Source organism: Tachyglossus aculeatus, chromosome X1, assembly GCF_015852505.1.
Source record: "Tachyglossus aculeatus isolate mTacAcu1 chromosome X1, mTacAcu1.pri, whole genome shotgun sequence".
In the NCBI taxonomy this organism is placed as follows: domain Eukaryota; kingdom Metazoa; phylum Chordata; class Mammalia; order Monotremata; family Tachyglossidae; genus Tachyglossus; species Tachyglossus aculeatus.
This window is the reverse complement of record NC_052101.1, coordinates 91,635,649-91,660,099: the sequence shown is the minus strand read 5'-3', so window position 1 is coordinate 91,660,099 and position 24,451 is coordinate 91,635,649. Positions and strand designations below refer to the sequence as shown.

Here is a 24,451-nt window from a genome sequence, read left to right as displayed (position 1 = left end):
TCTTCGGGGGCGGAGTGGGTGTCTCCCTGGTGCTGCTAAATCCAGTCGTTCGTCCTCCCAGCCTGAAGGCAGGCCCCCTTCTCATTTCCCCCGCCATGTCAGGATAAGTTTGGAGAGAAAGCCACACCCCCAAGCTCCCCAAGTGATCTCCTTCTAAGGGGTCGCAGGCAGACGGGCAGATCCTGCAGGAGGTGTGAGTTTCCCGCCCAGCTGGGGGGCCGCCCCGAGGCTGGGGGCGGGGCCTCTCGGGGCAGCGGGCGGGGCAGCGCCGGGACCAGGGGCGGAGCCAAGGTCGGGATGGGGTCGAGGCACCGAAGCGGGCACTGGGCACAGTCTCCCAGGCGGGGCTGCTTCTTGCACCCTTCAGCCTCGGGTCCTGTTTCCCGGGAGTTGCCAGCGGGACGCTCCACTCTTGGCAGGGCAACCCAGAGGCTGGGGCCAAATGACGGACTCGGGGTACAGTGGCTCCTGGCGGCCGGGACGCCGAAACTGGAGAGGTAGGAGCTCGGGGTGCCGGGAGGCTTCGGGGTGGTGGGCTGGTGACGGGGCGCTGGGCTCAGGAGTTTGCTGTGTGTATGTTGCGGGGAAGGAGGGGACCCGGGGCAGAGTGAACAGATACACGCCCCCACAGGGACAGGACCCCACTCTCTGCTTCGCCTTGAGGAGCACCCGGGGGCAGGGGAACACCTAGGAGCTGATCCTTCCCAAGGAAGGCGAACTAAGTGGGTTCCCCGGCCAGACTAATCTCGGACGAGGATGGAGAGGACAGAAACGATACCCTCCGCACCTTTGGCGGGGCGTTGGCGGGGGGGGGCTGGTTTCTGGCCTCCCTGACCCAGGTAATACCCCTGTCCTCCCGAAAAGTGGGAGACTCTGGAGTCTCCCATCCACCTACCCATCCTAAGCACGCGGTGTTGTTTGGGAGTCGGTGACGGTCGCCCCTCAAACTCTAGTTCAACTCCCCTGGGGAGGGGCGTATCCAGAGGAGAGGAGAGACAGCTGGAGAGCTCAAGAGAGCAGTAACCTCCTCTGCCACTTTTACGAGTCATCTGCACATCCATTTGCCTGTTATGAATCCCTATACCCTGAAGCCTCGAGTATCTTTTTGTTGGAAAAGCTGTCGTTTTGGGATATGTCCTTCTCAACATCTCTTTAGTTCTACTCTCCAAGCTCCTCTTTTCTCCCCACTCCGCTTCCCTAAGGTCCCCGACCATGAAAACCATCCTTTCCTCCCTGTTCTAATTCCCCGGGTGAACGCCTGCCTTCCAGGGAATACTCTTTGGTGAAAGTCTGGGGAGAAACTGGCAGGCTGCAGTGGACTGTTAGTAGAATAAACTGGTCTGGCAGACGGACATGGAATCAGTGTGGATCCTACCTTTATTTCTCCAAGGAAGGTGTCCCCTGTTTTAGGGTAGGGGAGGGTGTTAATAGCAAACATTGGGGGAGTGGAAGGGGGGCGCGCCAAGGAAACGGCTCCCAGGCTAAAGGGAGACTGTTTGTTTTAGGAAGCTGTCAAGAAACTCAAGCAGCATCAGTTTACATTGCAGGATCCACTGATGCATACACCAGTCTCCTGTTCTGATTTAGCCGCCTTGGCGGTTTATGAAACGTTCGAGACGCCAAGAGAACTTGCTGGAAATGGAGTAGTTTTAAAATTTCCCTTGAAACTTCCAGCCAAAGGAAGGGATGACAGCATTTACCACCACCCCCCACCTTACTTTGGGACTTCAACTGGGACAGGTAATAGAGAGACATACATAGAGATGTTTGGAACAAGGAAGCTTTTGGAGAGAAGGATGAGATGAAGGAGAAAGAATGAAAGACACAACATTAAGGTCTCCATTTTAGAAAACTATTTTATTTTACCTCAATGTCTGATGGGGTTGGAGACTTTTTTTGATGTAGCCCCTTTTGCCCTCTACGCTTGACAGACCCATAACTCTACCCCCTGAGGAGTAAATCTCATCACCCCTAACTACTGTGGGGGTTATTGAGCCATTCCTTTGGTTGTCTGAAAACACTACTCTCCTCACCCCTGGCTTTTGCCGTGGGGTTAAAATGGCGCACATGGGATTGATGTGTATTTTTTTTTCTTCGCCCTCCAGCTGAAGTGGGAACTATAAATAGCTTTTCTTCCGCTGACTTTGGTTGTGTAGAATGTGAGGAGTGGCTAGATTGGAATTGGAGCCTGTTGATTTGCAATCTCCCCTCCCTCAGTCTCCCCCCCCCCCCCCCCATCTTCCTCTCCCAAACCAGTGTCCCCAAATCGCTCTCTGTAAGGTTCATTTCCAGTGAGCATTTGTATATTGGTGAACAGCCCTGGACAGGTGCTAGAGAGACCATGCAAAATTGGGAATGGACAGAAGAAACTGATATCAGATTAAGAGGGTTTGTGTAATGCATCTAACCAACCCAAATCGTCACAAATCAGTTACAACCTATCTGAGGCCCCCTGGTGCCTGAAGTGAATGTGCAGAAACTGGGAAGGGGCTTGAGGGTAGGGGGGTTGCTGCAGATGGGAGAGTTGGTGGCAAATGGCCTTGGAAGTAGCTGATGTTTTGGTTCTAAAGTCATGTTTGTAATCTGTATTGACCTTTATCAAAAGATCATGGGAATTATTCACTTTTCCTGGGGCTGTACCAGTTGGTTTGTATTTGGGGGGGTGTCAGTTTTGAGTTTAAATACTATTGATTGATCAATTGAGTTGGTTTAGGTCTGTTGAGATGGGGAATTTCCCTGGATCTCAGTATCTGATAATAGTAATTATGGTATTTGTTAAGCCAGGCCTCTGTTGGTAGTGTCTGGAATCTATGGTAGAGGAAGCCATGAGCAACTTCTGAGCCCCGAGATGGATTGGGATTTGGGCTGTGAGCAGACCCCTCCCTCCTCTCTCTCATGCCTTGCTTGGGCCCTGATCTGGGTGGCTGTGGTCATGTCTGTACCATAGAATTCCTGCCACTGGATCCTGGGAGTTCAGGAACTCCATCCACACCCAGCATTAGGCAACCAGCTGAGTACAGGTTCTGCCTCATCTCGCCTGAGTTAAGCAGCAGGCTGAGGGGCATAGAATGATGAGGTCACTAGTTTTACTTCCTGAGGCCTTCCTGCTAGTCTGGAAGACTGGTGAATCCTGTGCAGGCTGGCATGCTTATTTTGGACCCTATTTGAAAGGCTAGTGTTAAGAGAAACTACAATGTATTGTGGAGCCTCTGATGACTAAGGTCAGTTAGGTACTGGAGCCCAAAGGTGTAATTAGACAATTAACAGTATCAACCCTAACTTTCAATGTACTCCAACTAAAGAGGTAGGTGGAAACCAGGGTGAGAGCTTTTGGGATTATGGTATTGTCTGAGGTGACAGGTTTTGGCAGATAATTCTGGCACCTGGCTATAAAGTACTTGGTGTTTCTCAGATTCCAGAGCAGGGACATTGCTGACCATAGTCTAGATATTGAGCAACAGAGGGAGGGGAAGGTAGGTGGATGGACTGGGGGACCTAGCACATGAGTTAATAAAGAGAATTAGTACAATTTTTTTCACCTGGGAGGTTAACGTTATCAATGATGGCTGTACAAAGAACCGTGTCCTCCCTCAAGCTCTCAGTATGGTGCTCTGCACACAATAAGACTGTGAGCCCGTTGTTGGGTAGGGACTGTCTCTATATGTTGCCAGCTTGTACTTCCCAAGCTTTTAGTACAGTGCTCTCAATAAATACAATTGAATGAATGAAAGTGCTCAATAAATACAATTGTATCAAAAGGCATGTGGGGGTGGGGGGAATCTCAGAAATTTCTACCAAGTGGACTGTTGTTCCCTTGAATATGTTGAGCTGTGCAGTGACCCAGAGAGGTGAGGCCATGAGTTAGGTGTTCTGGGCAAGGGATTGTTTACAGTACTGAACTGGATTATTTTTTGTTATTTGTTAGCACCTGTATAGAGGTTTGGCATATATGAATTCGGTCTTGATTTTGCCAAAAGCCCTCTGCACACAGAACACTTACTGTGTGCAGAGCACTGTACTAAGTATTTGAAAGAGTACAATAGAATTACTAGAGAGAATCATTGTCATCAAGGAGTTTACAATCTATCAGGGGAGACAAACATTGAAGTAAATTCCAGGTAGGGGAAGCAGCATGACCCAGTGGAAAAGCACTGGCCTGGGAGTCAGAGGACCTGGGTTCTAATCCCAGCTCTGCCATGTGTCTGCTGTGTGACTTGGGCAAGTCACTTAACTTTTGTGTGCCTCATCTTCCTCATCTGTAAAATGGGGATTAAATCCTCCCTCTACTTAAACTGTGAGCCCCATGCAGGACAGGTACTGTGTCCAATCTGAATATCTTGTATCTACCCCACTGCTTAGTACAGTACTTGGAACATAGTAAGCACTTAATAACTGTTATCATTATTATCATCATCATCAAATATATTCATTCATTCAATCGTATTGAGCGCTTACTGTGTGCAGAGCACTGTAGTAAGCGCTTGATGAGAAGCAATGTGGCCTAGTGGAAAAAGCATGGGCTTGGGAGTCAGAGGACTCTGATTCTAATCCTGTCTCTGCCACCTGCCTGCTGAGTGACCTTGGACAAGTCACTTAACTTCTCTGGACCTCAGTTTCCTCACCGGTAAAATGGGGATTCAATACCTGTTCTCCCTCCCTCTTAGATTGTGAGCCTCATGTGACAGGGACTAAGCCTCCTTATTCTGTACCTACCCCAGTGCTTAGTACAATGCTTGGCATATAGTAAGCATGTAACAAATACCACAATTTAGTTTTAGTATTATGTGCTGTGGAGGGTGAGGTGAGTAACTAAGTGCTTAGAGGATACAGACTTAAGTGTATGGCTGATGCTACAGGGAGGGGAAAATAAAATGGAAAGATGTGATTAATCAGGGAAGGCTTCCTGGAAGGGATCTAATTTTAGTAAGGCTTTGAAACTGGGGAGAGTAGTGGTCTGCCAGATGTGAAGTGAGAGGGAGTTACAGACTGGAGCAAGGATGTGAGCAAGAGGTCAATGATGAGAGAGATGAGAGCTTGGCACAGTGAGTAGTAGTAGTAATAGTATTAGTAGCAGTAGTATTAAGTTCTTACTGGTTGTAGAACACTGTTCTAAACACTGGGAAACTATATGGAAGTGGAAACTAGGTACAGTTCCTGGCCCTTGAGAGGCTCACATTCTAAGTATATGAGAGAGGGAGACTGGCAACAGACACATAAGGAAGGCTGAAACAGTAAAACACTAAAACATTGTAAAAGACTTGGACAAATACACAGAATAAAAGCAAAATAGGATGCTGTGGCTAGAGGAGCAGAATTTCAGACTCCCTGTGACTCAGAGTCTAAGGCAAGCCACAGCAACCACCCCAGCAGCCACCAGTCTTTCCCAGGGTTTGTGGAGGCCTTGGCTGTGGGTGTGTTTCTCTTCCCCCCCCCCCCCCGAGGGGGTAGACAGCAGAAGAAGACCAGGGCTCCTTGATGGCAAGGAGGAAAGCTGGTGCCAGTAACCAGGGAGACAGGGTGGCCAGCAGTCCAATAGGGGGGCTGCCTAAGGCACTAAGCTGCAGTTTATATCCCCGTGTGCATAGAGCATGTTGGGAGCTGGGATCTGTTGGAAGCAGGGGTCTTTGGTGACGTAAAGGGGAGACGATAGTTCCCAGTGGATTTGCCTGGCCATGGTGGGAAGGAGAGTGAGATGAAGTGTATGGGCTGGGTTGAAGTAAGAGAGGAATGAGGTTAGGTGGGAGTAGGGAGAAGTGATAGAATGCCTTAAATCTAATGGTAAGGAGTTTCTGCTTGATGTGGCGATATATGGGTAACCATTGTGTTGTCTGTGCACTTGTATCTGTGGCCTTAGGGCATTTGCTGTTTCCCCCAACCCTCAATCCCACAGCAATAATGTACATATCTTTAAACTATGTTATGAGTTATTTATATTAATGTCTGTCTCCCCCTCTAGACTGTAAACTCGTTGTGGGCAGGAAATGTATCTGCCAACTCCCATATTGTACTCTCCCAAGTGCTTGGTACAGTGCTCTGCACATAGTAAGCACTCAATAAATACCACTGATGATGATTGGAGGTTTTCAGAATTCTTAGGGAAACAGCTTGGCCTAGTGGAAAGAGCTTGAACCCGGGAGTCAGAGGATCAGGGTTCTAATCCCAGCTCCACCACTTGCCTGTTGGGTGACGCTGGGCAAGTCATTTCTTCCTCAATTTCCTCATGTGTAAAATGAGGATTAAATACCTCTTCTTGCTCCTACTCAAGACTGTGAGCCCCGGATGGGACAGGGATTGTGTGCAATCTATCTACCTCAGTGCTTAGAACAGTGTTTGATAGAGAGTAACCACTTAATTATCATTATTATTAGTAGGTTTTGGAGATATGTTATGTACTTTCCAAGCACTTAGTACAGTGCTCTGCACTCAGTAAGCACTCAATAAAAATGAATGAATGAATGACACTTTAGAAAAATAATTTGTGCAGCAGAATGAAATATGGACTAGAGATTGAGGCTGGAGCCAGAGCATTTAGCAAGGAGGCTGATGTAGTAGTTAAAATGGCATATGACAGTAATAATAATGATTTTGGAAGTTGTGTGTACCCTGTGCCAAGCACTGTACTAAATGCTGGTGTAGATACAAGATTATAGGGTCAACCCAAGTCCCTGTCCCACCTGGGGTTTACTGTCTAAGAGGGAGGGAGAACAGATATTGAATCCCCATTTTACAGATGAGAAAATGGAGGCTCAGAGAAGTTAAGTGACTTGCCCAAGGTCACACAGCAGGCAAGTGGTGGATCTGGGATTAGAACCCAGGTCCTCTGCCTCCCAGACCCGTGCTCTTTCCACTAGGCCGACAATGCTTATGAGACCACGTGCAAGGCCATGAGTGGGTCAGACAAATAGTCCAACCAACTCAGGATTCTGTCTCCGACAGTGACAGTAAGATGCTAAGAGGAACCGCGTAATCATTGTCCTCCTTGACATCTGTCCTCATGGATAAGGATGGGCCAGCTGGGGTGTTCATCCCCCAGATTAATCATTTCTGGTGCAAAATGGTGCCTTTTCTTTCTAAGGTTTCTGGTGTGAAGACAATGTCTGTTCTCTTTCGGGCGATGTTGACCATTCTCTGATGATTCCTGAACTCCCTAAAACAGGAAATTCTCCCTCTTGTGGCAGGGTCACGCCTGTTGCCTATAATATCAGAATTTAGAGTGCATGTGCACTGGGATGTGTGCTCCCCTCAGGACTGTTCTTGGATGGACAGTTTTCATAAAGTGTTTTTTTAAATCAATCAATGATATCAAGTGCCTTCTGTGTGCAGAACACTGTACTAAGCACTTGGGAGAGTACAATAGAGTTAATAGACATAGTTTGACCTGGGCATCCTCACCCCAATTTCTCCTGTGTGTGAAAGGAAGGCTGAGTCTTTCTTCTTCCCCTTCAGAGAAGCTGGGTAAGAATATGGTGGTGGTAATTGTTAAGCACTTACTATGTGCTAAGCACTGTTCTAAGCGCTGGGGAAGATAACAAGGTAATCAGGTTGTCCCACGTGGGGCTCATAGCCTTAATCCCCATTTTACAAATGAGGGAACTGAGGCACAGAGAATTTAAGTGACTTGCCCAAAGTCACACAGCTGACAAGCGGCAGAGCTGGGATTAGAACTCATGACCTCTGACTCCCAAGCCCAGACTTTTTCCACTGAGCCACGCCGCTTCTCAATATCTCCCAGACTCCCACCACTATGCTTTCTTAATAAAGATAACCTACAAATACTGCACTCTTTACCATGTGTTGCACCAGGCTAAGATGTTGAACTAGCTTCCAAGTTTTTAGCCCCCTTCTTTTGTACTTCCCAAGTGCTTAGAACAGGGCATTGCATTCAGTAAGCTCTCAATAAATTCTACTTTAATGAACTATCAATATTTCAACTGGGAGTCTCCTCACTAAGCCTCCTTTCAGGGGCTTTAGGGCAGGGATAAGTGTGAATCAGGTTGAGTTTATGAACTGAAGGTCAACTCTCCACAGTAGCTGGGAACATGATGAGGACAGTGTCTCCTTTCTCCTTTAAAAGGTTCTGTTTGCCACAAACTCAGCTTGAAGGGGAGAGTTTATGGCCCACTTGCAATGGAACATTCTGCTTAGTGTAAGTAACAAGCTGTGAGAGGGCAGCTTGCTGCACTTCATTCTGAGGTTTTTTTCATGGTATTTAAGTGCTTATTATGTGCCAGGAACTGTACTAAATGCAGAGGTAGGTACAAGCTAATCAGGATAAGGGCCCACAGCAGACAAATGGTAGAGCCAGGACTAAATTGATCAGCCTCACTGTCACTTCGCCCCCCTCCTGTGGCCCTTTTCTGCCCTGCCCACATGGGCTACCTGGGAAAAGACAAACTCTTTGAGCAATCTTGGAAGCTGCTTTTTTTTTTTTCCAATTGGTATTTGTTAAGCACTTAGTGCCGGGCACTGTACTAAACACTGGGGTAGATACAAGATAGCTTGGACACAGTCCATGTCCCATATGGAGTTCACAGTCTTAATCCCCATTTTCCAAATTAGGTACCTGAGGCAAAGAGAAGCTAAGTGACTTGCCCAAGATAACATAGCAAACAAGTGATGGAGCCAGGATTAGAACCTAGCTCCTCTGATTCCCAGGCTCATGCTCTTTCCACTAGACCACACTGCTTCCCACAGAAGCTTTCATTGTCTCCTCCCCTCGCCTCACACAAACACACCGAACTGGATTGTTGGTGGGGGGTGGGGGTGGGTGTTATTAACTGACCACCAAATGGTTGTCTGCCTGACCGTAGAGTTAGCAGAAGTTGCTATAGCCCTTTGGACCAGACCTCCATTTACTGCTCCTCCAGGCCCAGAGCAAGATAACAAACCTACTTCTGTAATCGGCCCCATTATTGCTGCAGCATACAGGCTTAGCACAACAATGCTGTCATACTGTCTTGGGTCAATAGGGTCTTGGTCAAGCTCTAACGCTCTTCAGCATGATCCTGCATTCAATATTTGGGGACCTCTCAGCCTATCTGCTCCTCCCCAGGCTGGGAAGAATTTTTACAATGTAGAGAGAAGCAGCATGGGCCTGGTGGAAAGCGCATGGGCCTGGGAGTCCGAGGACCTGGGTTCTGTTGTGTGACCTTGGGCGAGTCACTGAACTTCTCTGTGCCTCAGTTACCTCATCTGGAAGATGAGGATTAAAGCTGTAAGTCCCATGTGGGACCTGAACGGTGTCCAACTGGATTACCTTGTATCTACCCCAGTGCTTAGTGCAGTGCCTGGCCCATGATAAATGCTAAACAAATGCCATAAAAAAGTAGAAAAAATGACAGGTGCCAGGTTGTGTTGAGGGGTCATTGAGGTCAGTGTAGTTTCATAAATCAGAGTTGTTGTTACCATCTTAAGTTTCCTGTTTGCATTTCCAAGTGATGAGGAGGATATGTAGGGTTGGTACTGGATAAATCACTCATTTTCTTATGTTTAAGCACTTACTATGTGTCAAGCACTGTTCTAAGTGTTGGGGTAGATAGAAGTTAATCAAATTGGACACAGTCCCTGTCCCATATAGGGCTCACAGCCTTAATCCCCATTTTAAAAATGAGGGAACTGAGGCCCAGAGACATTGTGACTTGTCCAAGGTCACACAGCAGGCAAGCGGCAGATCTGGGAATAGAACCCAGGTCCTTCTGACTTCAAGGTCTGTGCTCTATCCACTAGGCAGCACTGCTTCCCCTGACTCTGGACCTTGCTGCTCTCTGATACCTCAATTCTTTCTCCTCCTCCACTTATTCCCTGAACCTGCCTCCTTGGCCATTTCTTCACTCCTTATCCCAACCCCTGCCTCAGCTGTCATTTTGTTTTTTAGTCCCTGGGGAGACAGCTGCCTCTTCTCAAGTAACTACTTGTACCTTGTAGTTCTCTTTCCCTGGGAAGATTTGATCAATCAATCAATAAATCATATTTATTGAGCACTTACTGTGTGCAGAGCACTGTACTAAGCACTTGGGAGAGTACAGTACAACAATAAACAGACACATTCCCTGCCGACAACAAGGTTATGTGATGATGTATCTTGGGGGGATATAGGCAGTCTTACAAAACAGAACGGAACAAGGTGAGGGAGGAGGAAAGACTGTTTAGGAAAACAAGAGAGTTTATGGACTGGGACCCAGCCGGAGATTTAGAAGGAAGAAGATGCAGAGTTTTGTGGGTAAGGGCAAGTGATGATAATAATAATAATAACATTTATTAAGTGCTTACTGTGTGCAAAGCACTGTTCTAAGCAATGGAGGACATGTTTTTGATGTGTGCCTGAACACTAGCTTGTAAGCTCCCCAGCTTGCTTGTCAGGTCTTTGACTGTAATGTGCTTTCCCAAGTGCGTAGTATACTGCTCTGCTCAATAAATACCATTGATTGGAGGGTAGAAGTCCTGCAATGACCTGATCTGGATGGAAATCAGCTGCATGTGTTTTTAGGGAAGGGAAGTGTGTGTGTGTGTGTGTGTGTGTGTGTGTGTGTGTGTGTGTATACACCCCACCCCCCAAAGGATGCTGCTAGGGTAAGGAATTTGTGAGGAATGTTTCTGTTAACCATCAGCCATGGACTCTAGAAGCTGACTCAAGACAACCCAGCCATTCAGGAACAGAGAGTAACAAAGTTTGAGAGAGTAGTGGTGTGTACTTCGGTGAATGGCTTGGCCAGACTAACTCCTGCATGGCAGCATGCCGCTTGTCCCTTGTGAGATTGTTTCAAAAACAGATGAACTCCTGAAAAATTAATTCAGGATAAATATGCTTCTCTGAAGGGAATGATTTCTGCTTCCAGGAATTGGCCATTAAAGCATTATTTTACTTCAGCTAGACAACATGACACTTGCATGTCACATGGTGTCAAAGACTCATGAAACATACGAAGGTGGGGACAGAGAGGGCCCGAACTGAAGCTACATGATTGAAAATTCTGAGTTTGGCTGAGGACCTTTGATTCAGTCTGCTGAATGGCAGACTGAATTTTGATTCCTGGAAAAAGAATCTTTTAACAAAGATTTTTATCTTCAGCTCTACTGAAAAAGTTTGACTCTTGTTCTATAATGCAAATTTAGATCCAAGCATTACGTTGGTCATCTTTAACTTTGGAGAACTTCATTGTTTGTAATAATTGTTGTGTCCTATTTACTAAATAACATTGTTCCTGCTTGTTCAGCTATCAAATGTGCAGGAATTTAGCTGGTTGCATCATTTTTCCTCCCATCATATTGAATTGGGTTCGCTAAACATGCCCTGTTACATTTTAAAAACCAAAGGAAATTATCAAAATGAGGTTATTTATCAATGGTGAATTGCTCTTTTGTAAGTTTCTAAGCTATGTTCTTACTACCCTTACCCCAAGAGTAGAGATCGTTTTCCCGAGGATCAGTGTGTGGTTAAATTGCATCTTGAGCAGTATGATTCTAAAGACGTTCAGTTTTAAAAAAGAAGTCATAAAAAGTTTGTTCAGGGTCATTGCATTTCTGTGGAGGCTTCAGATATGGCCAAACTCATTGGTGTTGCCCTCCAAGAAGGCTTCCTGTGGCTAGAGATCATCACAGTATGTTCAGTCGATCAATTGGATTTAATGAGCGCTTACTGTGTGCAGAGCACTGTACTGAGCGGTTGGGAGAGTACGATATAACAATATAACAGAGTTGGCAGACCCATTCCCTGCCCACAGTGAGCTTTATTGTCTTTTTATTGGAAAAAGTGTGGATCTGGGATATAGGAGCCCTGGGTTCTAGTCTCGGCTCTGCCACTGGGCTGTAAGATATAAGTGAACAATATTTGCCTCTCCTTACCTCTGAGTCATGAAGCTAAAATGACATAATTGATGTGAAAATGCTGTGGAGAAATAAAAGATTCTCCGAATTTGTGGTGTTATCGGGGTCATCCCTAGGACAGGGCCACCTGGGGCAATTTATTGAGCTTATTGTGTGTAGAACACTGCACTAAGCCCTTGGGAGAGTACAAAATAACAGAGTTGGTAGACATGTTCCCTGCCCACAAGGATCTTAATGTCCAGAAGGGGACCTGTTCTCCCTTCCTACTTAAACTGTGAGCCCCAAGTAGTACCTGATTATCCTGGATCTACATCAGCGTTAGTACAGTGCTTGCCACATAGTAAGCACTTAACAAATATCACAATTTTTATTATTTTACCAAGGTTCTCACCATCCCCAAGCGACCCTGTTCTATTGATTGCAAAGCACTGTACAAGCCCTTGAGAGAATACAGTTAAGAGAAATGAGCCATGTCCTCAAGGAGCTTACAATTTTGGGAGGGACACAGGCACTAAAATTAGAAGGAGGAGGAAGTAATGGAGTGTAAAGATGTGCACATAAATGCTATGAAGGAAGAAGGGAGTGAGAACCCAAGTTTTCAGGTAACTAGGAAATACTGAAGTGGCATTTGGGGACTGCTGGGTTGATGTTCTGGGTACTGATAATTAGGGAAAGTTTATTTAAGGGAGTTGGGCTTTTAGAAGGGCTTTGAAGGTGGGGGAGGGCTGGTGTTTAGCAGATTTGGTGGGGGGGGGGGGGGGCGACAGGTTAAGCAAGGGGTTGGAGGTGGCCAAGATGAGACTCTAGACTGTAAGCTCATTGTGGGTAGGGAATGTGTCTGTTTATTGTAATACTGTACTCTCCCAAGCACTTAGAACAGTGCTTTGTACCCAGTAAGTGCTCAATAAATATGATTGACTGACTGAGAGTAGAGTGTGTTTAGGCGGTGAGGTTGAGAAGAGCAAAGAGTGTGAGCCAGGGAAGAGTCAGTGAAGAGAGCTGGTGTGGAAGGGAAGCAACATGGCCTAGTGGAAAGAGCTTGGGCCTGGGAGTCAGAAGAGCTTGGTGCTAATCCTGTCTCTGCCACATGTCTGCTCTGTGATATTAGGCAAGTCATTTCACTTCTCTGTGTAAACTCTAAAATGGGGATTTTAATACCTGTTCTCCCTCCTACTTAGGGAGCCCTATGTTGGACAGGGACTGTGTTCAAGTCAGTGCAGCTCATTCATTCATTGTCATATTTATTGAGCACTTACTGTGTGCAAAGCACTCTACTAAGCGCTTGGGAGAATAAAATGTAACAATAAACAGGCATATTCCCTGCCCACAAAGAGCTTACAGTCTACAGCGTGGCTCAGTGGAAAGAGCATGGACTTTGGAGTTAGGGTCATCAGTTCAAATCCCAGCTCCGCCAATTGTCAGCTGTATGACTTTAGGCAAGTCATTTAACTTCTCTGGGCCTCAGTTACCTCATCTGTAAAATGGGGATTATGACTGTGAACCCCCTGTCGGACAACCTGATCGCCTTGCAACCTCCCCAGCGCTTAGAACAGTGCTTTGCACATAGTAAGTGCTTAATAAATGCCATTATTATTATTACCTAAACCAGTGCTTAGTACAGTGCTTGGCATATAGTAAGTGCTTAACAAATACTACAGTTATTACTATGTAAGGCAGCTAGAACTGGTGTGAAGCCTTGAAGCCAACAGGAAGAGATTTTGGTTTGATGAGGAGGGAGATGGGTAACCATTGTATGACTTTGAGGAGAGGGGAGATGTGTGTTAAAAGACATTTCAGGAAGATAATTGAGGGAGCAGCATGGCATATGGGCTGAAGAAGGGAAAGCCTGGAGACAAGGAGACCACTGAGGAAGATGATTCAATCAGCAAACAGTGGACCTGACAAGGGCTTGGAATGGGATCATAGCTGTGTGAAGAGTTTTGAAGAAAAATTGACCTATTTTTAGCAGTAGATTGGATGTGTGCAAAGAATTGACAGTGAGGAGTCAAGGATGACTCCTCATGGTGACAGGTTTCAGTTAGTTTTTTTTGTTTTTATTTAATGGTATTTGTTAAGCACTGGGGTAGATACAAGATAATCAGGTTGGACATGGTCCCTGTTCCGCATGGGGCTCATAGCCTTAATCCCCATTTTATAGATGAAGCACCTGAGGCACAGAGGAGTTAAGTGACTTGTGTAAGGTGACACATCAGACAAGTTTATCTCTCCGGCCATTCATTCTCAGTTTCTTTTGCGGGCTCCTCCTCCCCCTCCCATCCCCTTATTGTAGGGGTTCCTCAAGGGTCAGTTCTTGGTCCCCTTCTGTTCTCTATCTGCACTCACTCCCTTGGTGAACTCATTCGCTCCCACGGCTTCAACTGTCATCTCTACGCTGATGACACCCAAACCTACATCTCTGCCCCTGCTCTCTCTCCTTCCCTTCAGGCTCATGTCTCCTCCTGCCTTCAAGACATCTCCATCTGGATGTCTGCCCGTCATCTAAAACTCAGTATGTCCAAGACTGAACTCCTTATCTTTCCTCCCAAACCCTGCCCTCTCCCTGACTTTCCCATTACTGTTGACGGCACTACCATCTTTCCCATCTCACAAGCCCGCAACCTTGGTGTCATCCTCGACTCCACTTTCTCATTCACCCCTCACATCCAATCCGTCACCAAAACCTGCCAGTCTCACCTCTGCAACATTGCCAAGATTCGCCCTTTCCTCTCCATCCAAACTGCTACCCTTCTGGTCCAATCTCTCATCCTATCCCGACTGGATTACTGCATCGGCCTCCTCTCTGATCTCCCATCCTCCTGTCTCTCCCCACTTCAATCTATACTTCACAATGCTGCCCGGATCATCTTTGTGCAGAAACGCTCTGGGCATGTTACTCCCCTCCTCAAAAATCTCCAGTGGCTGCCAATCAACCTGCGCATCAGGCAAAAACTCCTCTCTCTCGGCTTCAAGGCTCTCCATCACCTCGCCCCCTCCTACCTCACCTCCCTTCTTTCCTTCTACAGCCCAGCCTGCACCCCCTGCTCCTCTGCCGCTAACCTCCTCACTGTGCCTCGTTCTCGCCTGTCCCGCCGTCGACCCCTGGCCTGGAATGCCCTCCCTCCGCACATCTGCTAAGCTAACTCTCTTCCTCCCTTCAAAGCCCTACTGGGAGCTCACCTCCTCCAGGAGGCCTTCCCAGACTGAGCCCCCTCCTTCCTCTCCCCCTTCCCATCCCCTCCGCCTTACCTCCTTCCCCTCCTAACAGCACCTGTATGTATGTATATATGTTTGTTACATATTTATTACTCTATTTTACATATACATATTTATTCTACTTACTTTATTTTGTTAATATGTTTTGTTTTGTTGTCTGTCTCCCCCTTCTAGACTGTGAGCCTGCTGTTGGGTAGGGACTGTTTCTCTATGTTGCCAACTTGTACTTCCCAAGGGCTTAGTACAGTGCTCGGCACACAGTAAGCACTCAATAAATACGATTGAATGAATGAATGAAAGTGGTGGAGCTTGGGGTTTTTGTTTAGTGGTATTAAGCGCTTACTATGTGCCAAGCACTGGTCTAAGAGCTGGGATAGATACAAGATAATCAGACTCACAGTCTAAGTAGGAGGATTAGAATCCAGGTCCCTCTGACTCCCAGACCTGCGGTCTATCCACTAGGCTACTCTGCTAGTTCAGTTAGGGGTGCTGTCATGAAGATGGGGAAGTGAGGAGGAGGGGAGGAGCTAGGAAGGACCAATCCCAAAGGTGTCCATTTCAGCCCTACTCATGGTGATACATCCTGCCCCTCTTCATCACAACACCCACTTCTCTATCACTCAGTGGTGTTTATTAAGTTCTTACTGTGTTGATTGATTGCAGAGCACTGTACTAAGCACTTGGGAAAGTACACTATAACAAGAGTTGGTAGACACATTCCCTGCCCACAATTAGTTTACGGTCTAGAGGGCAATATGCCCCTAAGAAGTCTTAATTCTTTCAACTAATCTAGTTTTGTCAATTGGGGTCCATTTGTCTCCCCCGTTCAATTATAATTTCCTCTAGAATATTGAAGCAGCATGATTTAGTGGGTAGAGCATGGGCCTGGGAATCAGATGACTTGGGTTCTAATCTCAGCTCTGCCAATTGCTTGCTGTGTGACCTTGGGCAAGTTGCTTAACTTCTCTGTGCCCATTACCCCATCTGTAAAATGGGGATTAAGACTGTGAGTCCCATGTGGAACAGCGACTGTGTCCAACCTGATTAACCTGTATCTTCTCCAGCACTTAGAACAGTGGTTTGCACATAGTAAGCACTTAACAAGTACCATACTTATCATTACTATTACTAGACTGTAAGCTCCTTGTGGGCACGGGAACGTGTCTCTCAACTCTGTTATATTGTACTCTCCCAAGGTGCTTAGGACAGTGCTCTGCACACAGTAAGCATTCAACAAATACCATGGTTGATTCTTGAGAGCAGGGGTCATATCTTAACTTCAGTTGCAGTTTCCCACGTGCCTGGTACAGTGCTTTGCATACAGTAGGCATTCTGTAAATGCTGTTGATGATGATATAAGACTGTAAACCCGGTGTGGGCAGGGATTTTTTCTATTGCTGAATTGTACTTTCCAAGTGCTTGGTACAGTGCTCTGCACACAGTAAGCAATAAATATGAATGAATGAAATGAATTATGTTGATGGTAATGTTGAGCCTTGGAGGGGGAGAAGAAAGTGAGCAAACAGTAAGAATGGTCGGAAAGTGTACTAGGTTCACTGGTTTTGGGGTAAAGATTCTGCTTCACCACACCAGTGGGAAAATGGCCCGAGAACTCAGCCCCATTGCCAAAAACTTGTCTGAACAAAGCAGACTGTGAATCAGTTGTTTTTTCTACTCTGGCATGGAAGTAGATTATCACCTTCATCTACCCAGAAAAGATGAGTAGGTTAAGCTTCCATAGCCTATTCTTCTCTTTGCCCTCAAATTCCCACCCCTTCTTCTCTATTCACTCCAGGGGTTGGATTCTGAAGGTGGACATTGGTTGAGGGGCTGTGAAGGAATATATATAGGCAAAGCATGTTGGGCTGACTGATGACATACCCCACAGCCACAACCAATCTGCCACTTGTCTGCTGTGTGATCTTGGGCATGTCTCTTCACTTCTCTGTGCCTGTTACCTCATTTCTAAAATGGGATTAAGACTGTAAGCCCCACTGAGGGCATGGACTGTGTCCAACCTGATTACTTTGTATCTGCCCCGGCGCTTAGAACAGTGCCTTAGTATGTGCATAACAAATAGCATAAAAAATTGATCAGTCAGTCCATGGCATTTTTTTGAGCACTTACCTTTTTTTTAATGGTATTTGTTACGATGTACCAGGCACTGTACTGAGCGCTGGGGTGGATACAAGCTAATCAGGTTGGACACAGTCCATGTCCCACATGGGGCTCACAATCTTAATCTCCATTTTTTAGATGAGGTAACTGAGGCACAGGGAAGTGAAGTGACCTGCCCAAGGTGATACAGCAGACAAGTAGCAGAGCTGGGATTCAAATCGGGTCCCACTAACTCCCAGACCCGTGCTCGATCCACTAAGCCACGCTGCTTCTCTACCTACTGTGTGCAAAGCACTGTAAGCACTTGGGAGAGTACAATACAGCAGAGCACTCTTTGTGAGCAAGGAATGTGTCTGCCAACTCTGTTGTATTCTACTCTTCCAAGCTATTAGTACAATGCTCCGCACATAGTAAGCAGTCAATAAATGCCATTGATAACAGAGTGAGTAGTCACATTCCCTGCCCACAAGAGTTTACAGTCAAGAACGGGGAGACAGACATTAAGATAAATTTCAGATATCTACGTAAGTGCTGTGGAGCTGAGTGAATATCAAGTTACTGAAGGATACAGATTCAAGTGCATAGGTAATGCAGAAGCGAGAGGGAGTAGGAGGAATGAAGACTTAGTTGGGGAAAGCCTCTTGGAGGAGATGGGATTTAAATAAGGCTTTAAAGGTAGGGTGAGTGGTTCTCTGATATTTGTGAATGAGGACAGAGTTGTACTGTAGGTTATGTGCTGGGATCAACATAGCAGTTTGCATGGAGAGAAAAGGGTGAGTTTTAGCCACACAGATGTCTGGATGCCTGAAACATTGGTGGTTCAGTGGTATAATTCTCACCTGCCACATGGGAGGTCCAGGCTCAATTCCCAGCCAATACATGGAACCAGAGCTAGGGCCTGGGAGTCAGAAGGACCTGGGTTCTAATTTGGACTCCACAACCTGTATGCGGTGTGACCCTGGACAAGTTGTTTCACTTCTCTGTGCCTCAATTATCTCATCTGTAAAATGGGGATTAAGACTGTGAGTCCCATGTAGGGAAGGGTCTGTGTCTAACCTGATTAGTTTGTATCTATTCCAGCTGTTAGTACAGTGCTTGGCACATAGAGTTTAGCAAATACCATTAAAAATAAACAAATAAAAAAGGAAAATTATGATCTGAATCCCAGGGGTAGATATATTCATTCATTCAATCGTATTTATTGAGCGCTTACTGTGTGCAGAGCACTGTACTAAGTGCTTGGGAAGTACAAGTTGGTAACATATAGAGACGGTCCCTACCCAATAGCAGGCTCACAGTCTAGAAGGGGGAGACAGACAACAAAACAACACATATTAACAAAATAAAATAAATAGAATAGTATGACCCTTGCCCAGTCCCTAGCATTAACAGTAATAATAATGAATAATTATGGTATTTAAGTGCTTACTATGTGCCAGGCACATCCAAACTGTACTGGACACCCCAGGGGTAGATTAGACACAAGCTAATCAGGAACATCCTGTCTAGTGGGGAAAATAAGCCCTTAGTACAGTGCTCCGCACACAGTAAGCACTCAATAAATACGATTGAATGATGGGTGAACCAAGCAGGCAGTTTAAATAAGTAATAGCTGATTCCATTGCCTAAGGATAAAGGGAAAGTGTAGCTTAGACCTTCAAATTGACAGAGGATAATAAACAAGAACCCACAGATTTTAGCCAATAGTGTTAGTAGCTAACTCCCCTCATTTCCCACCCGGCCCCCCAAAAAACTACTTTTACCTGAAGTATTAATAGAGACCCCAGTGGGCAGATTGGAGTGTCCTTTCTCTGCTTTCCTCTGTGTTCTGGTGATGGTGCTAATGACTTGGAGGAGGCAGCAGGAGTGAAAAGGAGGAGAAGCAAACAGTCTGGATCATCCACATCTAGGTTACTGGGGAATGTGCAGCTATACACATGAAAGTCCACATTAGCCAAGTGCTCCATATAGATGGGAAAGTGGGTGAGGAGGATGGGTGGAATGGGATTGTTTCATGTTTGAATAGATTTAGTTGCAGTGGGGCTAAGAGAAAGTTATAGTGAGAAGGGACACTGACTTCAGGGTGGGCAATCTGCCACTGCCCTTGCAGGGAATGCCCACCGGCCTGAAGTATTTTGAACAAAGTAGAAATGTCAGATGGGTGGACAGGAAGTCAGGGTCTCTGCTGTAGATTTGCAGTGAAATTGTTGAGGAAAGCAGGTGGGTTGGTGGGGAGAGGGGGCACAAAGGGGCAGATTGGTTTGATGGCATTGAAATGGTGCCAAATGAAAGTCTGTGTCCCATTTGATTCTCATCCCAAGGAAGAGGTCATTCTGATCACAGATTCTGGCACAATAGGTGAAAACGTGGGGGAGAGAGGAGGAAAGAGAAGAGAAGGGATTCTTCTCTTGCTTTTTTTTTTACATGCCCTAGCACTTTTTTTTATGGTATTCATTAAGTGTTTACTATGTGCCAGGCACTTTTTTTTAAGTGCTGGGGTAGATACAAGGTAGTCAGGTTGGACACAGTCCATGTCCCACATGGGGCTCACAGTCTTAAGGCTCATTTTCCAGATGAGGTGATTGAGGCCCAGAGAAGTGAAGTGACTTGCTTAAGGTCACACAGCAGACAGTGGCGGAGCTAGGTTTAGAACCCAGCTCCTTCTGACTCTAAGGCCCATGATCTATCCTCTAGGCCACACTGCTATCCTTTTACAGCATAGTCTTTCCTTATTTTCTTGGAATCAGGAAACCGAACTGCTAATCTGGTTCACTTGCTGTTTCTATATGAACCCTGGGTAATTCACTTAACCTCTTTGGGATTCAATTCCTCCATCTGTGAAATTGGAGAGAGTAATTCCCCTTTCTGCCCCCAACCCCAAACCTTGCAGACCTTTTTATGCTAGGGAAGGGAGATGATGCATACAAAGCGCTTTGAGCTTCTGGGAAGAAAGCACCCTATAAATGACAAGTGTTGTTATTAGGCCAATTAACAAGGCTGAATACTGTTGAGTTACAGAGCAGTTCTGAAACAGACAAAAAGTCGGCAAGTATCATCCAGTGACTTCCTTTCTATGGGGTGGAGTCTGCACCCAGGGTTTTCCTTAGTCACTCAGAAGTTCCTCTTTCTTGCCTCTGTCATCTCCTTGAGGTGTATGGAAAACTGCCATTTAAATCCTGATCCTGGACCTGTTGTTCCTGTATTCCACCTGTTCAGTAGTGACCGCTCACTGGCTCCTCTTGGGGCAGCAAGACTTTAAAATAAGACTTCGACATCTGTGCTACAACAGGTGGCTTGTTAGAGGGCTAGGTACCAGAGTGTCACAAGGTGTTTTTTTTGTTTGTTTTGGTTTTTTACATTGCTTAACAACTTGATCTTTAAACTAACCCTGGTCAGTGTGATGCGTGGAGCCATCTTATGGACAGAGTTTGCAGCACAGCGATGGTGTAAGTGCCCGAGCCCTTGGTTTTACCTCTGATTGCCTGTAGTTACTATCTTAGCCCTTCTCGGTGCCCACCTTAGGTACTGAATTCCCCCTTTCAGTCAGGCAGTGGTATTTATAGAGCACTGTCCTAAGCACTTGGGAGAGTACAGTACAACAGCGCTGGTAGACAAGTTCCCTGACCGCAGTGAACTTACAGTCTAGAGGGGGAGATAGGCATTAATATAAATAATTTATAGATATATAAACACCCTTGTTGGTGTATAGAATTGAGTTACTGAGCTACTCAGAAATGTTTTCCTTCTAGGCACCCTTAATGTGGGTGTTTTTGCTGTGCTTTTTGTGTTGAAGTGGTGTGGTCTAGTAGAAAAAGCCTGGGACTGGGAGTCCATTGTCTAGACCAACTGCTGCCATCTGGCCTGTTGGGTGGCCTTTCAATTTCCCCATCTGTAAATTGGGGATAATAATACCATCACACCACAGGGATATTGTGAGGGTAAAATGAGAACTGAAAAAATAAGTGCCAAATGAATTTAAAATTTTATTACATTGGAATTACACCCAGTTTTGTTCCACTTTTCTAACAGTAACGAGCACAGTCCCCTGCCCCCAATATTCATTCATTCAATCGTATTTATTGAGTGCTTACTGTGTGCAGAGCACTGTACTAAACGCTTGGGAAGTACAAGTTGGCAACATATAGAGATGGTCCCTACCCAACAGTGGGCTCACAGTCTCGAAGGGGGAGACAGACAACAAAACATATTAACAAAATAAAATAGAATAAATATGTACAAGTAAAATAAATAGAGTAATAAATATGTACAAACATATATACATATATACAGAAATACAGGTGCTGTGGGGAGGGGAAGGAGGTAGGGCGTGGGGGATGGGGAGGGGGAGGCGGGGGAGAGGAAGGAGGGGGCTCAGTCTGGGAAGGCCTCCTGGAGAAGGTGAGCTCTCAGTAGGGTTTTGAAGGGAGAAAGAGAGCTAGCTTGGCAGATGTGCGGAGGGAGGGCATTCCAGGCCAGGGGGAGGGTGTGGGCCGGGGGTCGACGACGGGACAGGCGAGAACGAGGCATAGTGAGGAGGTTAGTGGCAGAGGAGCGGAGGGTGTGGGCTGGGCTGTAGAAGGAAAGAAGGGAGGTGAGGTGGGAGGGGGCGAGGTGATGGAGAGCCTTGAAGCCGAGAGTGAGGAGTTTTTTGCCTGATGCGTAGGTTGACTGGTAGCCACTGGAGATTTTTGAGGAGGGGAGTAACATGCCCAGAGCGTTTCTACACAAAGATGATCCGGGCAGCAGCGTGAAGTATAGATTGAAGTGGGAAGAGACAGGAGGATGGGAGATCAGAGAGGAGGCCGATGCAGTAATCCAGTTGGGATAGGATGAAAGATTGAACCAGCGGGGTAGCAGTTTGGATGGAGAGGAAATCATCCAATAACTAGGATGATTTGAATATGGCTTGTTTGGAAACAAGGGATGGGAGAGCCCTTCTGGTGGGCAATTCAGTCCTTTAAATTATCTTTATTTGACCATGAGGGAGCAGACAGTGAGTTATTTCAGGGAACTAACATTTCAACGACTAAATGAGATGATGAACTGATGTTCATTTTACAACACTAATTTCATTGCTTGACCCTGTTTCCCACCCCAGTGGTTAAAACTAAGATCTGCCTCCCTCATATCATTTCTGTTTCCTCCCCACTCAATTAATCCAGTCGTACTGGTGAGATAGAAGGGTGATTGAACTTCCTGCAGGTTGGGCTGCACTTCTTCATTAGGCAGAATTGGAGCTCTGTGTAGTATTCAGGGATGAGGCAGGTGGTGGGCAGCTTGGAATACTTCCCAGACTGAGCCCCCTCCTTCCTCTCCCCTTCGCCCCCCTCTCCATCACCCCGTCTTACCTCCTTCCCTTCCCCACAGCACCTGTATATATGTATATATGTTTGTACATATTTATTTCCCTTTTTATTTATTTTACTTGTACATATCATCATCATCATCATCATCAATCGTATTTATTGAGCGCTTACTATGTGCAGAGCACTGTACTAAGCGCTTGGGAAGTACAAATTGGCAACATATAGAGACAGTCCCTACCCAACAGTGGGCTCACAGTCTAAAAGGGGAAGACAGAGAACAAAACCAAACATACTAACAAAATAAAATAAATAGAATAGATATGTACAAATAAAATAAATAAATAAATAGAGTAAAAAAAATGTACAAACATATATACATATATACAGGTGCTGTGGGGAAGGGAAGGAGGTAAGATGGGGGGATGGAGAGGGGGACGAGGGGGAGAGGAAGGAAGGGGCTCAGTCTGGGAAGGCCTCCTGGAGGAGGTGAGCTCTCAGCAGGGCCTTGAAGGGAGGAAGAGAGCTAGCTTGGCGGATGGGCAGAGGGAGGGCATTCCAGGCCCGGGGGATGACGTGGGCTGGGGGTCGATGGCGGGACAGGCGAGAGCGAGGTACAGTGAGGAGGTGAGCGGTGGAGGAACGGAGGGTGCGGACTGGGTTGTAGAAGGAGAGAAGGGAGGTGAGGTAGGAGGGGGCGAGGTGATGGAGAGCCTTGAAGCCGAGGGTGAGGAGTTTCTGCCTGATGTGCAGATTGATTGGTAGCCACTGGAGATTTTTGAGGAGGGGAGTAACACGCCCAGAGCGTTTCTGGACAAAGATAATCCGGACAGCAGCATGAAGTATGGATTGAAGCGGAGATAGACACGAGGATGGGAGATCAGAGAGAAGGCTGATGCAGTAGTCCAGACGGGATAGGATGAGAGCTTGAACGAGCAGGGTAGTGGTTGGGATGGAGAGGAAAGGGCGGATCTTGGCAATGTTGTAGAGCTGAGACCGGCAGGTTTTGGTCATGGCTTGGATGTGAGGGGTGAATGAGAGAGCGGAGTCGAGGATGACACCAAGGTTGCGGGCTTGTGAGACAGGAAGGATGGTAGTGCCGTCAACAGAGATGGGAAAGTCAGGGAGAGGGCAAGGCTTGGGAGGGAAGACAAGGAGTTCAGTCTTCGACATGTTGAGCTTTAGGTGGCGGGCAGACATCCAAATGGAGATGTCCTGAAGGCAGGAGGAGATGCGAGCCTGGAGAGAGGGGGAGAGAGCAGGGGCACAGATGTAGATCTGGGTGTCATCAGCGTAGAGATGATAGTTGAAGATAGAAGATAGAATATCTATTCTATTTATTTTATTTTGTTAATATGTTTGGTTTTGCTCTGTCTCTCCCTTCTAGACTGTGAGCCCACTGTTAGGTAGGGACTGTCTCCAGTGCTTTGCACATAGTAAGCGCTTAATAAATGCCATCATCATTATCATCAACTTGTACTTCCCAAGTACTTAGTACAGTGCTCTGCACACAGTAAGCACTCAATAAATACAATTGATTGATTGAATACCTATTGACCTCTAGACTGTGAGCTTGTTGTGAGCAGGGAATGTATCTGTTGTTATATTGTACTGTCCCAAGCGCTTAGTACAGTGTTTTGCATACATTAAGTGCTCAATAAATACAATTGAATGAATGAATTGAGCTGTGACTGCACCAGAATCCCCAAATCCAATAAAAACTCTGAGAGCTGTTTTATCTTCCCGCCGTCCAAAGGTTGGCAGCAATTTGAGGGGAATCGCTCAGTGGCCCAGGCCACCTCAGGCTGAATAAACTTAATAGAATCCAGTAGTGACTTAATGGTCTTCGTGGCTCATGATATGGTAGCCAGCTCACAGGATTTGGTATTAATAATGGTATTTGTTAAGTGATTACTAATTGTCAAGCAATTCATTCAATCATAATTATTGAGCACTTACTGTGTGCAGAGTACTGTACTAAGCACTTGGGAAGT

General features: G+C 46.2%; 1 protein-coding gene across 1 annotated transcript in view; it reads left to right on the top strand.

Moving 5' to 3' along the window:
• Positions 1-420: 420 nt before the first annotated feature.
• The window catches only part of PFKFB4 (6-phosphofructo-2-kinase/fructose-2,6-biphosphatase 4), a 142,461-nt gene continuing 118,430 nt past the window's right edge, over positions 421-24,451 (top strand). The window contains exon 1 of the mRNA XM_038740810.1: positions 421-497. Coding sequence (XP_038596738.1) covers positions 443-497 — 55 coding nt within the window. The 5' untranslated portion in view covers positions 421-442. The remainder of the gene's footprint in view (positions 498-24,451) is intronic.